The following is a 15,209-nucleotide window of genomic DNA, read 5'->3' as shown; positions in this document are numbered from 1 at the left end:
ATGTTGCAAACTGCCAGCTCAGAGGCCTGCAGGGGCAGGCAGGGAACGTTGGAGTCCTCCATCACTGAAGCAAGCAGGTCTCATGTTAGTTTCAAGCTGCCTGGCTGCCGGCTGCTGCCGGCCGCCATTTTGGCTGGCAGTTAATTTGCATATCGCTCTGATTAGCCAATGGGAAGGGTAGCGGATGTATGGCTAATTACCATGTTTCTCTTTTATTAGATAGGATTATTGACTGTATTCCCTATGCTGTACTTTACATCCCTGTGACTATTGTGTAACTACCGATCTGTACTTCTCAATCACTTCACTTTTTTCACCCAGCCCCCCTACCCCCATGCAACCACCAGTCTGTTTGTATATTTCCTAAAGGATTTACTTGAAAGCATATTGCGGTCCAGATTTATCATGAAGTCATGGGCGTGACTTGAACTTGAGCTCATGTCAGGACCCCATTGAGGCCTTATTAAGCCCACACTGCTGGGCCCCACCCCTGGGTGATGCTTAGGTTTGAGGGGGAGCCTGAAACTGTGCATTTCTAACCTAATCCTCCAGTGGCCCTTGTGTGCGTCACACATACTTTGATTATCTCTGCCTGAAATGTCTCCCTTCCTTCTTTGCTCAAGACAAATATGACGGATCTTCAGGGCCTAATTTTGTTTACACCTTCAGGAAGCTTTCTCTAGCCCTCTTGTCTACAGGAAGATTCTAAATAGTACTTTTATCTGTCTACACCCGATACTTGACAATAGGAAAATATTCCTTCTAGTGTGAGTTAATATTTACCTTTTAGTGTTATTTGATAGTTTCGTGTGTGTGTGTGTGTGTGTGTACCTGTATATCTATATCAAATCTCATTCTGCCTGTCTGTCTATCTATTTTAGTCAATTCGGGCTGCTATAGCAAAAATACTTTGATTGAGTGGCTTGTAAACAACAGAAATTTATTTCCCGCAGCTGTGGAGGGTGGGTTGCCAGGTTCTGGTGAGAGCCCTCTTCCACAGACTGCTGGCTGCACGACTCTTAAAGGACACTAATCCCACTTGTGAGAGTTCCACTCTCATGACCTCATCTAATCCTGATCACCTCCCCAAAGGTCCTGTCTCCTCACCATCTCACGGTAGGGGGTAAGGTTTCAATCTAGAAGTTTTGTTTTTTTGGGGGGGCGGGGACACACAAACATTCAGTCCATAGCACTCTCTAATCTTTCCCTCATGCCAAGAAAGATTTAAAGTTCTTAGTGATAGAAACTGGGGCTTATACTCTGAACATTTTAGTGATACTGATGTAGTTATCAATACACATTTTATATCCCATCTTAATTATGATGTATTATTAAATAAAACTTTTCATTTGGAAATCTCATTTCTTTCTGCATATCACTGAATGTCTCTTAGGCAACTATGTTTGGTTTCTGATCCATATTCCTTTTTTCTAAACATCAAAAACTCCTCTAGAAATTGCCCAGCATTAATCTCACCATTTTCTCTTTATAGCATTTTTCTTTGTTTTCCTTAGCTTTTGTAAATTTAGTTTTCATTGAGTGTGTAGTGGTCTTTTTTTAATCCATTATCTCTGCATACCACTGTACAATATGAAATACAGTTGGATCTGAGTAAATGCCGATTAAGATCCCTTTTAATAACCCAATGTTGCTGTGGGGGCATCAAAACCCTGCTCAGGGCTTTAAAAGGAGGCAGTGCGTGGGCTGCCTGGTGTGACGCTCTGTTCCAAAATGTACACTTGCCTTATCTTAGGTCATGAAAAGTGGAGTCCAAAATGTTTGTGATCACACCTGGGACCCGGTCACTCTGTTGCACAGAAACACTGTGACCCCAGCCACCAGAGAGCCAGTTGGCAGAGGAAACGTACAGCAGCTGAGAAGCTGTGTATAAACACAGCTGTGGCCTCCGACAGGTAGAAGACAGTGCAGCAGAATTGGGTTTCTTGGGTTCTGCTGATGGTTATGACTTGCGGGTGTTATTCATTGCAGTCAATCAATCTGGAGCTATTACTTACCTGTACACTCAGCGAGGTGATAGGTGACTTCATGGCCAGTGAAGAATCGCTGGCTCAGTCTCCTTGGAGGACATTACATCATAGGTCAAGGTATTTCAAATGTTCCCAGGTCATTTTTCCCCCAATGAAGTAGTTCCCTCTGAACAGGTTTTCTTCCATTGTAAGTGAAGGGGCAGGTCCTTGACAAGTAATCCTGTTAAGTTCCCTGCCACAGAAGCAAATCTTGTTTAAGTAACTTCCGGCATTGCTTTCAGCTGCCTCCACAGAGTTCCCAAGAGAAGCAAGACTGCCTTTTCTGCAGGCAGCTCCCATGCTTGGATGGCGGCATCTTGGGAAGCTCTTAGCTGCTGGAGATGTGGGTGCTCTGGGAGGCCAGGAGGGTGGCGGACTCCTCTCTCCCTGGATGAGAGGCTTGGCCTGGTTTATCCGGAATGTCCCGGTATTCCTGACGCATCTCTCCCGGGGTGCCCTGATCTGCTTCGAGGCAGAGATGTCTGTCCACCCAGACTTAATGTTAGTTGCTTAAAAATCCCATCCTCCTCGACAGCCGGTACCGGTCACCCCTGGACTGTGTGTGCAGGAAATAAACAACCTGCTTCCTTTAGGCTGGGCAAACACAGAGCTTTCCCATAGACGGTGACTTGGCATTTCCCATCACTTGATGTTGCTTCCACGATTGCTTTTTAGGAAGTGGATGGATTTTCCCGGGAAATATCAAAGTGCCCCTTACACTTGATTTGTGGCTTAGTATTCTACAAGCCATGAATGATTTGTTTAAAGTTCAGAAAAAAATCATCTTAAATATTTTTTTTAACATATCTGTGAAATCTGCCTCACAGCTAGAAATTTCAAGGTGGCAGCAGTGATAGGCAAACATTGTGTTCACCTTGTTTTTGTTTCTTTCCCTTTTCCCTCCCCTCCCCCACTTCAGGGAGGGTGTCTCAGCCCATCCCTCCTCCACTTTGCTGCTCCAACCCTTTTGCCAGGGGCAGTCAGTTCACCCTGTAAGTTGGTGGCCTATATTTTTACCTCTTTTATTATGATTATTGTTTGAAGAACAAATAGGGAGTTTATATTTTAAAACTTTTAATTTATTTATTTATTTTTTTGCACATCTGCCGTATTACGAATTTGACTAAAATGAACCTATGTTGCTTTTGTAACAAGGGGATGAAAGCTATGCAGATTTAAAAAGAGATCAGTCAAGGGTGATCGTTAACCTAAAGGAATGAACTGCCCTGTCCTAGGAATTTCCAGCATTTTTTTGGCCAATAGGGAGGACCCATCCTAGTAAGGTTAGCATCTTTGCTCTGCTCACCTGCAGCCTGGCCCCTGGTTACAGAAGGTGGGGTACATTGAGATCTCTGGTAGAGCTCCTGCCTGCATTGGAAAGAGAGTGTTCTCGGCTGCTGTGCTGTGAAGAATGACGTGGAAGCCAGTTCCTTCTCCCATATCTAAGTGAGCAGTAAGGTCCCTGGGTGGGTTCAGAAAGTTTGAAGTCTAAGATAGCCCAATGTAAGAAGGAATCGGGCCAAAGAGCAGAAGTGTAGCACCTTGCTGTGAGCCTACAGTAGCTTTGTAAATTCTACTCAGAAGTTAGCTCTTTTTGGACTTCCTGTGGCGGGGCTGGGGCCTACAGGGGGAGGAATTTGCTTCAGCAGTGCTGGTGGTCAGTGGCTGCAGAGATGGCTTGAATCGATAGGTTGCCCTCTTGTGTTTCTCAGAAACCATGGAACTTTAATTATTGGTGGTCAACAGACTCTTTTACCTGCTCTATAAATGATATTTCATTTTAATCCCCGTAGACATACCTTCATTTTTGGAGAGGGAAACAGGCACAGAGAAGGGTAGGAAAGTTGCCCTGAGCCTCAGGACTTGTAAGGGACAGAGGTGGAGTTGGATGTCTCTCACAGTGACTTGTTTTACTGTTGGGATTGAAATTGGTTACTTAATGGGAACATTGTTCAAATTATAGGTTTCCCCCAATTTGGGGACCCAGTGAGGTAACTGGCTGTCAGCTGGTCGCTGCCCTTAGAATAGGGCGCACTGACCCTACGTTGTCATGTGGCTGTGGTTTATAATTACGTCTGGGGAATAAACACTTGAATCTGGTTGTTGCACATTCATCATCCAACACCTTTGGCTGAGATTTGGGGACGAGGGCATCTTCCCCTGAAACAGGGCTGGGAGACCTGGACATTTGATATTTGGCAGCAAGGCAGCATCCATAATCTTCTGTGAGTAATGCGATAGCCAGTTGTCTCCCTTCAGCTTCAGTAAGCTCTTGAAGCTAATCTCAGGGCCCACATACTTGGCCATGGACCACAAATGTCTGTTTACATTCATTTCTTTCGGGCACAGTTTTTGTCCTGTGTATTTCTTTGAGTCTTCTCTCCAACTTCGTATAGAAATTATGCCTTGTATGCTCACATTTTTTTTTTTAAATCCTCAAGTGGGACATGCTTAGAGGAAGGCAGAGGGGTGTGTGTGGGGGGGAGAGAGAGCCACGTGAGAGAGAAACATTGATCAGTTGCTTTCTGTAAAGGCCCTGACTGGGCACTGAACCCAGGTATGTGCCCTGACGGCAACCTTTTGGTGCCCAGGACAGTGCTCAACCATCTGAGCCACTCTGGCCAGACACCCTCACATCTTAACGCCCCCTGTGTCTTGCTAGGGTGTTTTTGATATTTTTATTGTGTACTTTGCTCTGATGTGTGGCCTAATTCCTGTCTTCCTTTGCTGTGCTGTAAATAAATGTAGAGATTTTATTTTCAAGCTAGCGTGTTTATTAAAGCCCCATAATGAAAAGTCGATTTTCCAAAAGAAAGAGACACGTCTGAATTTTATAGTAGCTGTTTTTCTGCCTCAGACTCAAAAATTGTCTTCCCATTAGTCTCGTTTTGTTTTTCTTTTTCGTTTCATTGGCTGTGTCCGTCTCAGGGTTGAAATGCAGGCAGGGCCCTGGAGCTCCCTGCATGTTGGAAGACAGACCGGACTTAGAAAAGCACTGATTTTAGAGTCAGTGCAGCCTCATTCTGCTTCTCAAAACCTTGGGGGCCTTCTATCAATTTTGTAAGCAAACCAAGGCTTAGCAAGGTTATCTGTAAAAGGGGAATAACAACATCCGCCCCTCCGGGCTGTTGTGAGGTTTCAAGGAACCACATGTAATAAAACCCAATCCCTGCTCCCCCGGGAGCCCTGGGCAGCCACCTGCTTGGCATTCCCTTCCCTCGAGAACCTAACCTGATATTCTTATTTTCACTTACCCTGACTTCCTGGTTCGTCCGTTATAGAATCTCCTCACTAACAGCTCAGGGAGACCTGCAGAACCTCTCAAGACCTGCAGAAGCCTTAGGTGTTGACCTGAAGTTGTGTTGTTTCCAGAAGTTGCTGTAGGTTTTCCAGGAGGACTCGCCAACCTCTCTGTGTCAGAATCTACTTTGTAGAAGCCTCTGTGAATAGGACCTTTGGATATTGTGTGACCAAGGCCTGGGGTTCCCCCTGGGGCCCCACCAGCTCCATATTCTGAACAGTGTGGGTGGCTCATCTTCTCTCACCACAGGAAACCCATCAAACAGTTTGGTGTGAAACAGGAGGGTTTTCTTAGCTGAGTGATGCTGTAGCCCTTCCCAACTGCAACCCCTGTTCAGCCCTTAGGTCGGATGGCAGCTTGTTTTCACAGGGGACCTGAGCTGGTGGGAACATGCCTGTGAGTTATGCAGAGACCTCTAAAGCCCTGCCACTGGCTGGAATGAAGCCATGGTTCCTTCTCGGTTCAGGCCCCGTACCCGATTCTACAATGATCGTCTGGAAGGAGACAGATGGAATTCAGGGGATGCTCCGAAGGAAAGGCTGGGCAGGTGGGCTCCTAAGGCAGTTCTTTTATAGCGAAACCCCAGGAAGCGATCGCCCTAGGAGTGGCTTTTGTAAGTTTCAAGCTGACTGGCTGGTGGGGCCCACTCATGTTAAGGAGGAAAGTCACCCAGAAGCCTGAACATCTCACAGGGCGAGGACTGAGCATTCAGTGTGGCCGTGTCCTTCGTCGACAGGCTCTGTCTTATCTGTGTGGGACTCATTTCCTGTGGTGCCCTTTTCTCCCTGGCCACCTGCCTCCTGCAAAAGACATTCTTTCTCAAGGGTGAACAAGTTATTGCTTTCACGTGCCGGCCTGACGTACTGGCTGCCTCCCTCCTGCACGGGATGGCGCGCAGTGGAGCAGAGCTTCTCCACAGGGAAGCCGGGTGTGTGCAGGTGGGCTCCGGGCACACGGGACCCCCGCCACAGAGCCCGTGGAGATGGAGAGGGGGGAGCAGGGGCATTTGCTGTCATCCCTACCTCCCCGCACTCTCCACCACAATGGATTCCCACCTGGCCCCTCTAACCCAGGGGTCAGCAAACGATGGCTCACTGCCGCCTGCTTTCATAACAGAAGTGTTATTGGAACATAGCCACCCAGTTATTTGCATTTTGTCTGTGGCTGCTTTTTAGATGCAATGATGATGGAGCTGAGACCTGCCATGTGTGGCCTTCAGACCCGAAAGCAGCGGTTCTCAACCTGTGGGTCGCAACCCCTTTGGCGGTCGAACGACCCTTTCACAGGGGTCGCCTAAGACCATCCTGCATATCAGATATTTACATTACGATTCATAACAGTAGCAACATTACAGTTATGAAGTAGCAACGAAAATAATTTGATGGTTGGGTCACCACAGGAGGAACTGTATTTAAAGGGCCAGTAGGTTGAGAACCACTGCCCTAAAGTAGTCACTCCCTTGCCCTTGACCTCAGCCTACCCTGCAAACAGAACAAGCCTAGTTGGACGAGTCCCGTTTCTTAGAAGTCAGTTTCCTGGTTAATTGCCATTTTTCAGATGGGCAGCGCAGGTGACTTTTTAAAGAAACCCTCAGGAATTCTTTCTTGTCATTGAACCAACCAAACATTTTTCTTATGCTTGTGATTGTCATTTCATGAGGCCTTTAGTGTTTCAGTCATTAAAATGCTTATTTGGGGTCATTCTTTTTACAACCTATTGATTAAAATTAAAAGTGTATTTTCAAATAGTTTTAGATTTACAGAAAAGTCACAAAAGTAGTATAAAAGTGCTCCCACAGCCCAGCCGATGTAGCTGAGTTGGTTGGGCATTGCCCCAGGCACCAAGTCCCAGGTTCGAGCCCCAGCCAGGACACATGCCCCGTTGCAGGCTCGATTCCCAGTAGGAGGTGTGTAGGAGGCAGCCAGTCCATGTTTCTCTCTCATGGATGTTTCTATCCCTCTCTCCCTCTCCCTTCTTCTCTGTCAAAAAAATAAATGAAAACAGATTTGAAACACCAAATAAATAAAAGTGTTTCCATAAACCCTTCCCCAGCTTTCCCCGCTATTAACATCTTACATGGCACCACGGAACTTTTGTTTAAAGTAAGTGATTCATCTCGGTCCAACATTATTAACTTACAAACTTTATTTAGATTTCACTGGGTTTTTACTCGTGTCCTTCTTTTATTCCAGCATCCAATCTAGAATCCCACTACATTGCATTTAGCTACTTTAAAACATTTTTTTTTATTATTTAAAGTGGTGACGGAATAAGACTTGACTTGGGGAGGTGAACACACAATTTTAAAAAAAACGGTGATGTCCACTTAATATCAATAATTTTCCCCTTTGGTGTAGATTATTTGTTTGTTTGTTTTTTGTGGGGTTTTTTTCCGGGAAATAAAATGATTTGTAAGTCACTCTCACCTTTCTCAGGCTGTCTTCTCACGTGTACTGTGGAATAGTAGTGTGTCAGGAACACAGGGACTCCTGTATGAGTTGTGTCTGGCTCAGTGCTGGACTGTGCAGCTGTGCCCAGCAGGAGCTTGGGTGATATTGATGATGGCAGCATCAGCTCAGGGCAGACACCGCTTCCTCTAGAAAGCCTTCCTGGATGCCCTATGGTAGCTAAATGCTTCCTCCTCTGTTCTCTGAGGGCCATGGGCACCTCTCTACACGGCACACATCACTTTGCATTATGAGGATCAGTTGTCAGTCTCCGCCCCCTTGCCTGGGTACTCATGTAGAGCAGATGTCGTAGTCCCCTGGGTGTCCCCAAGGCCCGGCATGGGGCCTGACTGATAGTTCCCAGACCATGAATGATGAGCAAACAGGGTTTGTTTGGAAGCCTCCTGGGGCAGTGAAGGCCTCCTTGCCCAGTCCTGTGGATGATGGTGACTCTCTTGTTATGACTGTTTGCTTCTCTTCACTGCTGTCCCCTCTGCCAGCTCAGTAGGAGCCAGCGGCGTGCTGGCTGTGGAATTCTCCCCCTCCGGCACTTATGGAATAACTGTGGCACTTATTGGAACAGAGATTTCCCATAATATACAGATCTACAATATTTCCTTCTGTCTTTATTAACATTTTCAAACACTTTTGCCCAGGACAGCTGTTCTAGACTTATGCTGTGTGTTTCTCAGGCTGAAATGAAAGATCATTCCACTAATGTGTTAGTTTCTGCTCAGAGAACTTGCAAATAAATGAGTTTTTAAAATCTTTCATTCCAGTGAAAACTTCTGATTGAATTCTGACATCATATAACCGCCATCAGATATCTTGCTATTTGGGGGATTTAATCACTTCATATAAGCAGTCATTTCTTGACTTGCATTCTCCCTCTTCTGCATCCTTTGAATTTTAAATCACACTCAATGCTCAAGGCTGCTGCCCAGAGCCTGACCAGGCTGTGCATTGCCAGAAAATGTTTGTGAGGTGCAGGAGCCCCCTGGTGACTCTGCAGCTGTTGTCCAATTTTAAAAGTTAAGGCCCCTAACCGCTGCCCCCATTTCTGAAATGTCTGTGCTTTGTTGCTGCCAAAAAGTTTTTATTCTGCATAGAGTGTAGAGTCTGATATTGGAGGCTGTTGGGTCACAGTGTGAATGAGAAGCAGCATATAGCACTGATTTGTTACATTTTAGGAGAATAAACTCTGCAGAGTGTAAGCATATGCAGCTACTGTCCAAATTTCATGTGCTTGAGAGCTGATTCCTCCCCACTGCAAAAGCCATAGGGTCTTGCCCTGGAATACAGACCTGTTTTTCCAAAGCAAGTGTGTTGATGCTTTTTATAGAAGAGCTTTCTCTCCTCACTTTCACAAATGCGAGAGAGGAAGGGAGAGAGAGAGATAGAAACATCTATTATTAATTGATTGCCTCCTGCTCGCCCCTACAGCCCCTACACGGGACAAAGCCCGCAACCCGGGGATGTGCTCTGAGTAAGAATCGAACCATGACCTCCTGGTTCATAGGTCGAGGCTCAACCACTGAGCCATGCCGGCCAGACCAGGTGGACTTTCACTGTAAGTGCTTTCAAGGCTGAGTTTCCGAGTTAGTGGTATGGATCTTCTGTGTGTTTTTAGTGAGACCCTCTTGTCCATTTGTCCCTGTCTTTCAGAAGGAAACATTTCTCCTTAAAGCAAGGTGGTGACGTTGCTTCCCCGTGTGGAGTGGAGAGGCGTTCTTTTTTAGAAGATCCTTGCCATTTAGTGTGTGAAATGAGGAAGATAGGAAACAAACAGATATTACTGTTTCTCTGGAATCTATTTTTGTTTTGGTGAATGTGGTTTCTGAGCTTTTCAGGAGGAGTTGACTACTCTGTCTCCATTTTTGCAAAGCACAAGTTGCCTTTCAGGAAACATGTAGCACTTAGGCATGTTTTTTTGTAATTGGTCAGCAGCTCATCATTAAATAAAATTGGTGGCTTGCGATCATGCCAGTCTTACTCATCAAAAATCCTTCGTTAAAGCAGTAGCAGGAAGAAGGAAATAAGGAGATTTTAAACAACAGTTTTAAATTTGGGAGGTGGTAGGAGAGGACACTCAAAACATTTCATTATGGCCCAGCTGGTGTGCCTCAGGGGTTGAGCGTTGACCTATGAACCAGGAGGTCAAAGTTTGATTCCCGGTTTGGACACATGCCAGGGTTGCAGTAGGGGATGTTCAGGAAGCAGCCGATAATGATTGTTCTCATCATTGATGTTTCTACCTCACTCGCCCTTTCCCTTCCTTTCTGAAATCAATTTAAAAAATATTAAAAAAACAAACACAATAAAACCATTTCCTTATGTTCTACTAGGTAAGGAGATTTCTGTGCTATGTCATCCATCATTTTTGATCTTTAACCCAAAAACTTTCTTAGCCAGGATTCTCTGCTAGGCCACAAAATAGGAAAATGGCCTCAGTATTTTCTCAGTTTTTCCAAAGGTGTTCATGTAAGAAACTGTGACGTCTGAAATTGTACTCTGCTTGCCAGCTTCCCTAATTGCCTGTGGTGGTGTCGTGGATGCTGGCATCGGACTCCACTGATCATAGCAGTGGCTATCAGGCGTGTCACTTCCTGTCCCAATTCCCCTCAGCTGGTGCCTGTGGGCCAGGCAACACCTCCATGGGGTGTGACAGGAGAGGAACCTGGAGTTTAGGAAACCCAGATCTTTTAGGAAGGGCAGTAAACCTCCCTTTGCTTCAGGGAAGTCACAATCTCCATCTGCCCTGACTGTTTGCTCTATAATCCCGAACAAAGGCAGCCAGTGCCTCTGTTTGTAACATATGCAGAAACACGAGAGACACACAGAGAATGGTCTCCCAACACATAGGTGGCTAGAACCTTTCTAGATGTACAGGAGAGATGCTCATTCATTGTGAATGCCTTGGAGCTTAATTCGCTCCTAGCAGCCAGGTTGAGAAGAACTGCTAGACCAGTGGTTCTCAACCTTCCTAATGCCGCGACCCTTTAACACAGTTCCTCATGTTGTGGTGACCCCCAATTTCATTGTTACAAATTGAACATAATTAAAGCATAGTGATTAATCACAAAAAACAGTATGTAATTATATATGTGTTTTCCGATGGTCTTAGGCGACCCCTGTGAAAGGGTCGCGACCCACAGGTTGAGAACCACTGTCCTAGACCTTTGCTGTGGGCCGCCATTTCCAAAATAGCTTAGTATTCCTCTAAAATGTTTTAAATCAAAGAAGAGAAAGGAAGAGTGTATCAGAACTTTCTTAGAAATTTTCCTCTACTGCTTTTTGAGAAAATATAAATATTATATTTTAAAGAATTAAATTGTTAAAAAAATCTTGATACTTATTAACACACACACACACACACACACACACACACACACACACCCTACCCAAATTCTGGAAGGTAGGAGATGGTTTACAATAAGAAGCTCATGTTTATAATTGCTTGGCTTCAGAACAATATGGCCAGTTTGCTTAGGGAGAAGCCTATGAAATACACCCTCACCCGACCTCTGCTGTCTGAGGTAAGATTTCATGTTCAGGTCTTCAGTGTATTTATTTAACCGCTTCTCCTCCCATTCCTTCCCAGTGGAAAAGTCTCTGAAAAGTTTCTTGTATCCAAGCAGCTACTCTGTTCTGTTTCCAAACTTTGTTTTGTTCGTGTGGGTCTCCTCCTCCATAGGACTTCGATTCTCCACGTGACTTCTATCCCTCGTCTCCAGACCTGTGTTTTGCTCGCTGTTATGAATGTCCCAGCTTGCCATGTTTGTGCCCACTTGGGACTCTGGAATCCAGAGAAGCACTAGCTGAGGCTTCTGAGATATTGTGGAGAAGACGGAAACTCCAATACAGAAATTTAAGTCTAAGTGGGAAGTCTGACAGGCTGTTCTGGTGAGCTGGTTAGTGTTGGGTCATGTAACAACATCTATATTTTAAACGACAAGAAAAAGATCACAGAAAACAAACAAACAAAAAAGGTCGCGAACTGGACCCAGGAAAAGGCTGCTGATTCTGAGTTCTGCTTTGGGACAAGAAGGAGAAAGCCCAGCTACGGCCCTTACCTTCTGCATCCGCCATTCCAACAATTCTTTTGCTTTCTGAAAATGTTATTTTCCCTTTATTTAAAAAAAAAAAACAGAAAAGACTTTTTTAAAAAAAGAAAGATGTGAGGATTATGTAGATAACTATAGAATTTATGATCTGTGTTTTTAAAGAGCCTTATAAATATAGTCACATTGTTTAGCTTTATCCCATCACTGTCCTCCCTCTGAGCAGATGGATGACCATTATTTAATCGCTTGGCTATTTATGACCAGAAAGAGTTGACGGGGGTGTGGTAAGACATCTCATCTTCCACCACCACCACCGCCCTTGTTCAAGCACCTTGAATCATTGCTGGGAGACAAAATGGCGATTGTTTGGCTAATGGCAGTCTTAAATTCTCTGTCAGAGCTCCACTCACCCTTCCTCTCCCTTCCTGATTAGGAAGACATTTCCAGGTGAAGAATGGAGTGACTTTTGCTGCTGGTGACACAGATCACTTTGAGAGTTATGGGTGTCTTTGCTGTGTAGGAGATAGGTTTTGTGACTTCCAAATGAACGGCTGGATAGGGGGGTTATAAATAAGTCATTCAAAGAACAATGTTTTTTAAAAGCACATCCCCTACCTCCTTTTCCTGATCAAAGGATAGGAAACCTGTGAGCTAAATATCAAGTCAATAGTGGAATATTTCAGGTACCTGATTTATAAAATCCAACCTTATTTATAGAACACCTAGATTTATTGTTCGGATGTTGATTGAAGACTTCGTGTGCCTAGCAGTCTTCCGGGCCATTGAGGTATACAGAAAGAGCTAAAGACTTGTTCTTGCCCAGAAGGCAGGAGAAGTATCGGAAACTATCACAGAACAGCTCAGGTCAACCTGCCCTCCTGTTTATTGGTGTGACGGACCTTCAGGGAAGATCGGTGACTTAGGCCAAAGGAGAAGTACTGGGGTGACGAGCTGGGCTGAGCTGAGCTAGGGACAGCTTTGACCAGGCAGAGGGACTGGGGAGGCTGAGAGATGAGGAGAAACGGGAGGCAGAGTGTGTGTCAAACTCAGGGAAGCAGGGCCGCAGGCAGACGGGCAGTCTGCGAGGGCAGGAGATCCCCTGGAGGGCAGATGGGGGCACATTGGTTCTGGGGGAGGCAGGTTGGGTAGACTGGATCTTAGGTGGCTGAATGTGTCTGATTGAGCTGGCAGGGTTGGAGGAATGGGTTGGAGATGAGCCATGAGACCACAGTGGTAACAGACACAAAGCGGTGAGAATGGGATGGTCTCCTGATAATGAAGAGAAGGTGGGCAGAGGAACAGCCTGGGAAGAATTTGAAGTAAAACTGGACAGAGTGTGGTATTAGTTTTTCTAGAGAAGGAAGACTCAAAGGCAGTGCTCAGGAGTGTGGAAGGACAGGAAGCAGCTGCTCGTGGAAACGTGTTAGCTGAAGAGGGTGAGTTTGAGGTGAGAAGCGCCTGGGTCCGAGCAGCTATGGAAGACGTGTGTGCTGAAAGTGAGACTGAATGGAAGGAGGAGCTTGTAAAGTGAGCTTCAGGGACCATCACCACACGCCTCCCACTTGGATGCCTGGAGAAGAATGTAATTCAGGTCAACACACATGTATGGACTCTCCCTTTGTGTTTAGAGACCGCTCCAGGAGTCTGTTCACTGACCTTTTCCATTAATTTTTTTTTGAAATTTGCAAATGTTAGGGAATGTTCAGGTCACCAAAGGTTTTTGCTGTTCATTGCTTTCTCCTTTAAAGCTATTCTAGTCCTCTCCAGAGAGCTCTTGATTCCCACTGCATTTTCTTCTGAGTTGCTACATGTTGATGACAGATAAACAAGCTTTAAACATCCAAAGGGCACATGCTGAATTTTTGGAGCTCTAGGCCGCCATGTCTGCTGCACATTCATTTGACTTTCCCCATAAACAGAAAACCTCAAAAGTCCCAGCAACTATTCTGGGCACTTGGATTCTGGTGCCCTAATTAGTGAGCTGATACCTGGCCAGTTTGGACAAGACTCGACCTTCTCCACTAACCTGGAGAAGTACAAGGTGCCGCTAGTTTGGGGTGTGGCTTTTGGGGTTCGAACAGCATGTGGAGAGGACTCTGTCTTTCTATTCATCTGGAGAGACAAGGGAGCCATCATCCTAGCTATTGAGGATTGAGGTGTCATGTGTTTGGGGTTCTGTGGCCTTTATACTATTAAATCTGGTTCTTCAAACTTCCATCCTTAGCTCAAGCCAGACCCGACCACCGATGGTCCAGTGGCTTAACCCGCAGTCTCCGACCACACTGAGCTGCAACCAAACTGTTACCCCTCCTTCACCCAAGTTGTCACCTTTCCTTTCCTGTCCTCCTGCCACCCCAGCGGACAAGCCACCTGAAAGGTACATGGTTGGGATGGGATGTGGAGGACGGTGACAGCACATGGAAGGGGCTCCTTAACCCGAGCAGGTGCTCGTGTCCTCGGCTGGAAAAGGCTGGCTTGGGCTCCTCCGGCCTCTGGGCAACACTTAAAATCTTGTCTCAGGGCCGACCCCCTGTTCCTGAGCAAGGACATTCTCGGGAGAAATTTACCTCGTCTGAGAGCTGCTCAAACCTACTCTTTTTGGTGCTGATGTGCAGTTTTGAAACTATTCATTCATTTTAGAACAACTTTTTATACGTGACTATAAAGCACATGCTTTGTTTTAAAGGAGGGTTCATGGGACACTGGGAACAGTGGTGAACAGGCCCCTTCCAGAGGGCATGGAAGCTGACCGTCGGTCCAGACAGACCAGTGTCCGCAGGGCACTGTGGAAGCCACGGAGCACACGTGTGCCTCTGCCTGTCGCTGCTGTGTCTTCTGTCTCAAGACACTGGAGCTTTTCCCAATAGATGGACCACAGCGCTGAGGAAATACACAGGCCCGGAGGTGCTGATGGCACGGAAGGATCGGAAAGGGCGTCCCACCAGGCGGAGAGGAGAACTAGGGAAGCGTTTCAGTGAAAGCTGCTCAGAGAGGCTCCCTAAAGAGACATTTGAATTTGAAGCCCATCATTTACTTGAAAATCAAGTGCTGTGCTCGTGCCTGATGTTCACTTCCCTCCTTTCTCTGGTGGAAGTTGTCCCACCAGTGACGCAGGAATGAGACCTGGGAAATGGGAGGTGGCGGGAGGTGAGGTTTCTCTCTCCTAGTTTCTCCACGTGTTAATTTGTGTCTGTCCCGGTCCCTTCTCAGCATCACCAGCCGGAAGGCTCGAGCGGTGTATCCGTGTGAAGCAGAACACAGCTCCGAGTTATCGTTCGAAATAGGAGCAATTTTTGAGGATGGTGAGTGCTCCGAGAGCTTTGTGGTCAGATATATTCTGTCGACAGCCCAGAATGTCTACCGCCTAGAC

At 46.0% G+C, this 15,209-nt stretch overlaps 1 protein-coding gene across 1 annotated transcript in view; it reads left to right on the top strand.

Moving 5' to 3' along the window:
• The window catches only part of ARHGAP10 (Rho GTPase activating protein 10), a 253,405-nt gene that overhangs the window by 234,965 nt on the left and 3,231 nt on the right, over positions 1-15,209 (top strand). Inside the window, exons 20-21 of the mRNA XM_006770153.2 lie at positions 14,064-14,216; positions 15,050-15,141. Coding sequence (XP_006770216.1) covers positions 14,064-14,216; positions 15,050-15,141 — 245 coding nt within the window. The remainder of the gene's footprint in view (positions 1-14,063; positions 14,217-15,049; positions 15,142-15,209) is intronic.

Source organism: Myotis davidii, unplaced genomic scaffold (genome assembly GCF_000327345.1).
Source record: "Myotis davidii unplaced genomic scaffold, ASM32734v1 scaffold323, whole genome shotgun sequence".
In the NCBI taxonomy this organism is placed as follows: domain Eukaryota; kingdom Metazoa; phylum Chordata; class Mammalia; order Chiroptera; family Vespertilionidae; genus Myotis; species Myotis davidii.
This window is presented reverse-complemented; position numbering and strand designations above follow the sequence as displayed.